The sequence below is a fragment of the Papaver somniferum genome, chromosome 10 (assembly GCF_003573695.1).
Source record: "Papaver somniferum cultivar HN1 chromosome 10, ASM357369v1, whole genome shotgun sequence".
NCBI lineage: Eukaryota > Viridiplantae > Streptophyta > Magnoliopsida > Ranunculales > Papaveraceae > Papaver > Papaver somniferum.
Genome location: NC_039367.1, coordinates 119914719 through 119925018, shown reverse-complemented (window position 1 = coordinate 119925018; position 10300 = coordinate 119914719). Strand labels below are relative to the sequence as shown.

Sequence of the window (10300 nt, the reverse complement as noted above, 5' to 3'; positions counted from 1 at the left end):
TTTCTAGTCCTCTTACAAACAAAATCGACGTTTGCGCCTAAAAAAAGAATCATTTCTGATATTTTCCTAAAATTTAAGTTTGATATTGTTGTTTGTGCTCGTTATATATATCTCTTTGAAAGGTTTTTGACGAGGTAAAATTTATAAAATTTAATCTACAGTTTGATAGATGTGTTATATTTTTGTTTATTTGACAATTATACCCCGAAGGATAAAGTTTATATCACTTGTTATGTAAAAAACCTAGTTAAGCCGTTAAAATAAAACAAAAAATTCTCCTTCCATCCCATTACTTGCTATAATACGGTTTAGTCCACTAATACTTGTTAAAATTGATATTTTCCACAAAAATTTCAACAATATCCTTGCATATTATCAGGGGATATACATTTTCTTTAAATGTACTAATAGAGATTAATATTTGAAGACTTGTATCACGGTTATAGATGAAAAAGATTCACACATTTGTCTTCATTCCTGAATATATGTGCAAAAAATTATTATCGACGAAGGGAGTAATAATTTCGAAACAAAATGGTCCCCTCAATAAAATTGTCACAAAAAAATAAGGGCCAACCCATGAGTTTGTGTAATTGTGTTTGATTTTTTAATGGAAAAATAAAATTCATTTAAAAAACTTAAGTTACATTATCTTCCTTAGCTGAGGAGTTTAATCAATTAAGAAAATCATTTAACATGAAAAGAACAAAAAAAAAAACAATTATAAGACGGATGATAAGATTCTTTTGCTAATAGTTATATGGTGTTATTTTCCTCTTTGGACATGAATACACTCCTACTCGTCAAACTCTGCAAAATAAATGATGCAGTCTTACGGATTATAACAAAAATTGAACACAAAAACTACTATGAATCTTAACTTTTCTTCTTATTAATCAACTGCTCACAAAAACATCAATGAGATACTTAAATAGAACTCTGACACTTGGAATCAAAGAAAATATAAACAAGATAAACATTATCTAAACTCGAAGGAATCGAAACTCTAAAACGTGAGATAAAAAAAAATCAAACTAATAAGATTTTCCTAAAATAAAAAATCTTCAGTTGCGTATCTATTTGCGCATCTTAACCATTGTTGGGTCTCGAGTTTTTAAGTAGGCCAAGACCAACTCTTCTACTTCATAATTCTCCACATTGAACACCTACTTAGTCTTCACATGAGTTGGAAATCGAAGACGGTAGGCATTTGAATTTTTCTTTTCCAACACTTCTAAGGGTCATTTCTTACAAGGGCATATCTTGTTGTACTCCGCGGAAGGGAAACCATTCTTCGTAAAGACAGCCCAAACATGATCACCAAGATCAAACTCAAGTAACTGACGAGTTCGGTATGTTGTAACTTTATGATTCGCATTAGTCTCAACAAGTCTCTTGTGCGCAGCAACATGAATATTTTGAAGTTTGTCGCACACTTTGGTAGCTCTTGCTGAGAACTTATTCAAATTTTGGACTGGGGAAACTCTAATGCCGAAAAAAATTATTGGTCTCATGTATTAGTGTTAGAACAAACCAAACTTCGCGGGAGATTATCCATTGAAGGGTTGACAATTTATGTTTGTCCGTCTGTTTGCGGATGGTGTGCATTATTGAAGTTCAAAATGGTTCGCAACAACTTTCATAAACTTCGCCAAAAATATCTCAAGAAAAATATATCCCAATATGAAATAATGGAGGATGGTTACCCATGCATTTGATAAACATCTCTAAAGAACAGTTTGGCAACATTCATGGCTTCTGTTGTCCTATTGCAGCCAATGAAGTTTAGGGTTCATAGAGTGAAAGTCTAAGAGATGTCATGTGCTTTACTAAGAGTCGTAATCATCATCCAGTGAAATTACTCGCGTGGACGTAGGTTTTAACATCGAACCACGTAAATCGTCTGAGTCCTTTACTTTGCTTGTTCACTCGTGATTTCAACCTCATATACTTGACTGGTAATCTTGATAATAGTCTTAGGATTGTTCTTTGGATGTACTTTGGGTTTTCCTGCACACCTACAGGAAGGGACACCTGGTATTTTAATTTCTCGAGGTTCATTTGTTTTATCGACTGGGTTATCCGTCTCTCGTCTCTCTTTTCTTCTTCATAGTGATGGTGGCGGTGGTTGCGTTGGGATTTTTGGATACAATAATGTGGGAGACTCTGGTGGTTGTAAGGGTGCTTGTGGTAGTTGTGGAGATGGAATTTCTTGCCCGCATAATATAGTATCAACAAGTAGTTGTTTGTTGTCCTGTGACAAAGATGATGATGAATATGAATACGGTAACAATGGTAATGTGTTGGTGGTGGTTTTTTGACAAGGGCAAAACTTGTAAAATCGCCTCTGAACCTATATCAGAAACATATCTATAATTCTATATGTACTAGGGCTTCACTCAACTGAACTCTCAGTATTCTATATATGTTTATGAATATGTGTGAATTTCTGACCCGACATCAAAATTATGATTCATACTTCTACATCATATTCCACAAGAGAATTGAGAATATGTATCCAGCTAATGGCCACACTGGACTTGTATATGTTTGTAAGATTTTAGAGATTCACTCGGTTAAACTATCATTATCTTATTACGGCCATATGAATTGTCATGTATTTATCAGTGTACACTGATAGTACAAATTATAAAATATTTAGAATAACTTATTATGCCATTTTGAATAAAAGTACGATTAGAAGCATACTATTTAGTACGAAATTACATTTAACTTCACTTTGAGTCGCTGAACTTCCACGGTTGAATTCCTCGAATATGTTTTGTAAGCTATAAACAGAGTGCCAGTGCCAACATGGCCGCGCTCCATAGCCAGACCAACATAGTCGCGCCAAATAGCTAGGATAACCTGGTCGCGATCCATAGCCAGACCAATATGGTCATGTATTATAGTCTGTCCATGGCCACCAATCACGACCATGTCCACAAATCTCTTCGGCGAAACCAATATCTGTGTCCATGGCCACTAATCTCTCGGCTAAGCCAATGGTCGTGTCCATGGCCACTAATCTCTTCGGCTAAGCCAATGTCCGTGTCCATGGCCACCAATCTCTTCGTAAGGCCAATGGCTGTGGAGATGGCCACCAATATATTCGCTAAGCTAATGGTCGTGGCCATGGCCACCAGTTGCGTCCCACCAAAGTTTGTGGCCACATCCACGAACCAACTAGCGTCCCACAACTTAGCCAACTCGGCTGTGCCCCACTTGGCTAGCTAGGTCGTGCCTCGCGCCCAGGCTATTAACTAGGTCGTGCCCCGCGCCACGACTTGGCTGGATATTAACTAGGTCGTGCCCCGCGCCATGACTTGGATGGATATTAACTAGGTCGTGCCCCGCACCACGACTTGGCTAGCTATCGATTTGGTGCTTCGCGCCAGCAAACTTCCCAAGCCATCTTGGCCAACTTCCAGCCTTGGCCAAATTGGGCGTGCCTCCCAGGCCATGGCTATTGCTACGACACCTTCGCGTATTATTATGGCTAGCATAATCAGATATGCCACAAACACGTCATATGCCACGAATATACTATTATCATGCCACAAATAGGCCACAAATACGCCACGAGCATATTAAGTGGCTATGGGCCTGTTTGCAATGCCATCTTACGTCAAACTTCTTATTAATCACACATAACCTTGAAGCTGAGTTGTCTCTTCAATCTATGTCACTCAGTCTGGCTAGCTTAGGCTACTACTCAGTCAGGTACATCGTGGCAACCTGGACAAGACAAGAGACAATCCATGACTTTACTAATTCCTACGAGAAATTAAAACACATTACATGTGGGAATTATTCATGGGTATTGGTCTGGTGGTTTACAACAACATGTGGCATGACAACACCCCATGATAAGGAAGTAACAGGTAGTGGTAACAGTTATGAGCGGTTAAAGGAAGTGGAAAAGTAATGGAGTGGTGGCTTACGAGTTTCTAGAAACTTCCCTAGCATGACGGGTATAACCATGCCATTATCTCCAATATTTCCATCTTTCCATCTCTCCATGATCTCCACTACTTACGAGGGAATAGTGAGTGTTCCTTACGACTATAAATAGACCATTTTGTTTATTCGGAAGACAGAACAAGCTTATCATTCTCAAGCTCTGCTTCTTTCATAGTTCGACAACCTCACACTCTACAATTCAACCACCGATGATTTCCTCAACTTTCTTTGCTTTCCTTCCCCTAAGATCAACCCATCTTCTCTCTTTGTAACCGAAGCAAAACATGAACGGCCAATTTCCTGATTTAGGCTCGTTTTGTACGATTTTGATTTTCGAACCTAAAGAAAGTACTCCGACAGTACATTGTTTTACCTAAGAATAATTTTTGGGTATTAACATAATATCGATGAGGCACGTGGTTCTCTTCCACCACCAACTCTTCCTCTGCTTCCATCCAATTTTCCTCTTCCACCTCCATTGGTATTCGTTGTTGAGGATACACGTTTGAAAAAAAACAAGAACTAAGAAAAAACGGATACAAAATCTTTACATTGAATTTAGTTGAACAGACCTCCTTCAATATATAAGTAATGTTATATGATTCAATTGATCCAACAAAACACTATTTTGTTATTAAGGAATCCATTTCTTGGAATTCAATTCTAGGAATATGATTACCCATCTAATTCCTAGGCATTGAAAATATTGATTCGAGCGCTGTAACATAGTAGAGACACTAGCCTTTAAGGTAAAGAGGAGCGATCCTGTCATCATACTCACTCTCTAGTTTTATAAATATGCTAAAACAGTTTGGCAACACTGAAACATTGAAGAAACAATAACTTGAATAAGAAAACTTGAACCTGTAAATTTACTAACAATTGTTTGTATTAGGTAACATTATATTACACGAACTACAGATCTTCAGTTTTAATAAGCCTGCTCTAAAAATTTGGTACCACAATTTAATTTTACAGTCAGAAGGGAGAAATAGAAGTATTACATAAAAATAGAGAAGATCAAATAAGATCACTTATTGTAGGGAGAAAAAACCTTGCACTAAAGGCTTTCTTTCCAGCCCTAGACATCATCAAAATTACCTAATGTCCCTATGTGTTCAATCTTGACAATCATAATATCCTGATTGGTCTGTGGTGTATGGCAAGGAATAAGTACATTTTATTTCTACTAAGACATCACCATCAAGGCATCAACCCATCACAGCTATATTTGCTAGTTTACAAACATGTGAGGGGTTATTTTAGAAAAGGCTCAAACCCTTCAAACTAAAGAAATAAGTCAACTACTTAACATGCACCGAACATTGCTGCCGCCGGACTTTCTTTTTCTTCTCAAGCTCAGGTGCCTGCAGGATCAGATGAAGGATTTTAGGAGCAAGATTATAATCAGCACAAGTTTGTAAAAACAGCCAACAAGTCAGCTTAAGTGAGTATTGTAGTACCTGTGGGTCGAGAAAGTTTGGAACTCGAACCCTCTTGGAACCATCAGCCATGCGCTTGCATGGGAAGAGATCATCTAAAGAGGCAAAATCATTGCAGACCTGCAAGACATAATTTAAGGTGGATTTGGATGTTAGAAATTCTATTGGGAAGAGAAGTTCACCCGTCATTATGGTCTCATCAGCGAAACACTACAACAAAACTAGAATAATATCCATTTTTTTCCAACCTATATACTACATGAAGTGATGAAACTTTGCAGGATATGAAACCATTTGATATATGCCCTAACCAATGGGCAACATCTCTATTTCCAAATTTGTACACTGGTGTGGAGACTACAGGCATACTTCAGACATAACGATCCTTCGGGGTGGCTGGCAGGAAATAAATTTTCTTATGTACAAATGTGCACTCTTTCGTATTAGTAGTAAAGCGGGTCATTATTATGGGTGATTTGCGCAACTATACTGACATAAAATAGTAAGATGGAAAAAAATAAATAAACTATTGACCTCGGCCACATTGGAGAGAAAAGCAGAAGCATTTATAACACGGCAAGGCAACATCAGTTACCTGGCTCTGAATTGCTCCCACCAAAGTTTCTTTGCATCCAGAAGCATGCACACTTTCAAGACTAGGACACTGAAGCAACAATCTCTCTGCAAACAACATGAAAACACCCTCAATCAGATTCTCGGTCAATGAAGTGCTGGATATTTATGAAGAAAAGGTCAAATCAAATACCTGGTTGTAAGTTTGTACAAGAAGTTAGATTGAGATCATTAAGCGCAGGACAGTTCAGATAAAGAGCCTGCATGTGTATTTTAACAGAGTCAGAAACCAAATAGAAGAAGCCTAACTTTTTGTAGTCTGTAAAGTTGAGCTTACATCTAAACCAGAACAACCCCAGAGACTAAGCTTCTTCAGACTTGCATGTTTGATAATCAGCTTCTGGATCATAACGTTTGGCTTGATGTTCAAAGGTTTCAGTGAGCAGTTGGATTTACCATCTTTGTATTCCTTGATTGAGACTTTATTAGCATTCACATCTTCATGTTTGGGATCACATAACGTCATTCCACAGTCCATAAGTTCAAGATGAGGTAATCGAGCTGCGGCAAATTGAATACCACCTAATCCGGCGAACAGATGAGCAGATAGAAGCTGGTGAGAAACTGTTCACTTCCGCAGATTAAATAAAGAATTTTAGTAAGGTTGTAAAAATTTACTTGATGTAATATTAGGGCAAAGGGCAAGTAGGAGTCTACATAGAGACTCAGGTAACTCATTGCAGATCATCCCAATGCCACCGTCGCTGATGCTTGACCTGAAACCAAAAGTTGAGTATTTGAAACCTTCAAATCTAGAAGAATTGCCCCATTAATACATCGTTCGGACACTCTTATTAAGAATCGTTAGACAAATACTGGTTTAGAGGAGTATCAAAGTTTAGGCAATCATCAGTGGCCAATATATACTCAATTCTACATCCCAAACAACTCATAAAATACCATGATGAACAGTTTACATGTGCGACACCAAAATCATTGAGCACTAACATTTAGTGAGTCCTTTCAAGATCTATTAATGGCAGCTGGGACCAAGTATGAGAACCTACCCGCTTAGGTCAAGCAATTCAAGATCTGGATAGGTTGACGTAATAGATGCCACAGATGCATCTGTGATTCCTGAACCAAGTATAAGCGAGAGCATACGCAAATAGCTACATAACAAAGACACATAATGTTAATTGAGAGTATACTTCAACATAGCAGTTACTTTAGATACTACATTGAGCAATGACAAACCTCATATTTGCAGCAGTAAATGCAAGTACAGTAGCATGAGACAATCTGAGGGACGCAATATGAATGTTTTGTAAGTTCGGGCAAGTCCTTCCCAAAGAATCCACCATGGTGGTAAGATCAGTAGAATCATTTTCTTGGCGAGCAAAATCAAGAGAAAGCTCCTTCAAATTGGGGCAGTTGAAAACCTAAAAATAATGTACAGAAACTTTTTTATCGAAGTAATCCATTATTCAAGAAAGACTAGAGAACGTATAGGATGGAGTTGAAATGCCACGGGAAAGAAAAACAAAGCTTGTAGGGGCAGAGGGAATTTACCATCTTAGAAAGACAATAAAGATCTGAAATCCAGAGTATTGATAGACTTGAAGATGACAGTGTAAGAGAACCCAAGTTGGAACACCCTTCAATCTTAAGGCTCGTGAGAAACCTCTTATCAGCAGCAAAACGACTCAATTCATCCCTGATATACAACCAAAATGAAAACTTTAAAATGATATAATTTCCTGTTTCAGAATTCAAGGATTTCATACTAATGAGGTCGGCTCAAAAAGGGGAACTAGTTTCTCGTCAGACAATACATAATATTAAATAGATACAATGGAAACCCACTAAAGGAAATTAGTGGTATGGACTATACGTCGCAGACGAACAGATCCAAGTCAAATTAGACTAACCAATCAAACTCTCAACCAAAAATGTTACGATCCTAAACTATCTAAATAACATGGTCAAACACAAAAGATCCTGTAAACATACAGATCCTAAGATCCAGTTTAACAATAAAGAAAAATCCAAGTTTCCAAATGAAAAGGGAAAAGGGAAATTGATTATATACAGTTGATATTTACCCAGTAATTCTATTAATCGCCTTATCCGTTGTACGAATCTCCATCGATTGTAAATTAGGACATGAAAACGCTATGCAAGCAAACATCGTCGAATCAACATCACTGCATCGCAAAATCAAAACCCTCAATTAAACACCCAAAACACTTTCACCGCCCAAAATCAATAGATGAAACCGGGATAAATAGAAATCAAACCTTTGCATAGTAAGAGATAATCTAAGTAACCCAGTACATTTCTGCAAAACAGATCCAATAAACCAAACTTTAGCTCTGACAGGAACCCTAAGTCTAAGTTCTTCTGCCGATTTCCAAATCTTCCTCGAACAATCTCTCCAACCTTTACATACTTTGGCTGCCGATAGTAGAGCTGGCGGAGGCAATCTACGCAAAATCTCCCATAGACAACTCCCTCCAGGAAATCCAACATTCCTAAATTCTTTTACCCCCGTTACAGGTACATGTACAACAACTTGATGCTTCTGCTCCAGCTGCGGAGTCTTATGATGGTGATAATACTTCTGATTCTGCTGCCGCGGCTGATGAGGATGAGGATACTTCAGATGGTGAGGATGGTGATTGACTTCAACATCATTTTCAAAATCTTTATGATTATCATCAGATCCAGATTCATTATCATCGACAACATCATCGAAAGAAAGAGCACGGCGGAGATGAAAAGGAGGTGGATTCCGTTGATGCAAAGGTGTTGAGAAAATCGATGAATCTGCTGTTGATGGTGTTGCTACCGTTACTGCTACTGTATTACCAGCACCACCACCACCACTAGTGTTCCCATTATTATTATTGCTACTAGTAGTATCAGTGATACTAATATTACAGGAATGCCCTTTTTTAGGTTGTCCACATCTACCACACATATAATTTCCTCTTCTCTTTGCTCTTCTTAGATCGGAATAACTCATTGGTGTGGTCGCCATAGAGAGTGGACTTTGTGGTTGGTAGTAGTGGTGGTGGATTTGGGATTGCTGGTGGTGGTTGTTTTGGTTTTTTTCCATTTTTTTTGGTTTTTTTAGGGTTCCGGACGGTGGGGATATCTTTGGGGGAGAGAGAGAGAGATTGGGAAATGAAGGAGGAGGGGGGAAGGAATAAAGGATGGAATCGATGTATGGAGGGAGAAAGGCGCGGGAGATTAGATTGGTTTCGCGCCACTGTTTTAAAAGAAATTAGAGTAGCACGTGATTGGTTTAATGACTAAAAAACCTATTAAATTAATTACAGAAATATTCGGCCGTTATTGTACTTGCTGTAAAAACGGTAATAAAAGCAAGTTGATTCAGTACCATAGGAACCACTAATAGTTTTGGTGGGTAAGGGTTATAAACGTACACGTGGAGATGATGAGGGGTTTGTGTTTTTGGATGAATTGGATTGAATCAGAGGTGGATGCATATGAGATTCTGTGTATACGATATTATATGGTAGTAGATTTATCCAAGGAATCAGATACTATTTTAGAACTGGGTTTGTCGAAAAAAAAGATACTATTTTAGAAAAGAAGAACCGCGAACATAGCTTTTGTTGAGCATTAAAACGGAGGAGTAGGTGACTTTTAATTATTTGGTAAGGGTAATGAGGTTTTTTTGAAGATGAAAAATTTTGTTGGCCGCGATTTTGGTGACCTAACAGTGGACAGAGATGAGTAGATGAACATTGAACTCACGTAACCGAGGACAGCTTGGACATATATACATTGTTGCTGGAACACCCTTGTTAGTTTGCGTGATGATAAAAAAAAAATTTAGCTGTAATTGGTGATGAGAGAATGGGGAAATTTGTTTATTTATTGAATTGCAAATCTCACAAATAATATATAAGAGATTCAGTGTGTCATTGAAAATTTATGATAATTGTTAGGGGGGAAATCATATTTATTAGAGGGAAAACCAATTTTAAGGTGGATTTAAAACAAGCTTTTCTCCTATCAATAATCATTTCCCAAAATGATATGTATATTGTTTGTATAATTACTAGAACACCGATGTCACGATAGGGAGGGCTGACCGAAGAAAAACGAAACATTGTTGATTGCATAACGTGTTATACATTTTTGTTTTATTGAAGTTATACTTTTAGGCATATACATCATTCTATTAGTTGCAGCGGAAAATTAATTGATGCATAAACCAAAATATGGTTGCATAGTGTGTTATGCATCCTTTGTGGTGGTTTACTTAATTCTGTCTAAAAGGATGAACA

At 37.6% G+C, this 10300-nt stretch overlaps 1 protein-coding gene across 1 annotated transcript; it reads right to left on the bottom strand.

The window, feature by feature from the left end:
• Positions 1–4840: 4840 nt before the first annotated feature.
• LOC113315173 (F-box/LRR-repeat protein 17-like) lies at positions 4841–9159 on the bottom strand. Its single transcript, XM_026563473.1, has 11 exons — positions 8279–9159; positions 8084–8185; positions 7551–7695; positions 7236–7420; positions 7046–7150; positions 6657–6754; positions 6316–6560; positions 6172–6238; positions 6001–6086; positions 5427–5525; positions 4841–5330 (listed from the first exon to the last, which is right to left on the bottom strand). Exons 1-11 carry the CDS (start codon positions 9097–9099, stop codon positions 5268–5270), a joined length of 2016 nt encoding a protein of 671 aa, XP_026419258.1. The 5' UTR covers positions 9100–9159; the 3' UTR covers positions 4841–5267.
• Positions 9160–10300: the final 1141 nt, after the last annotated feature.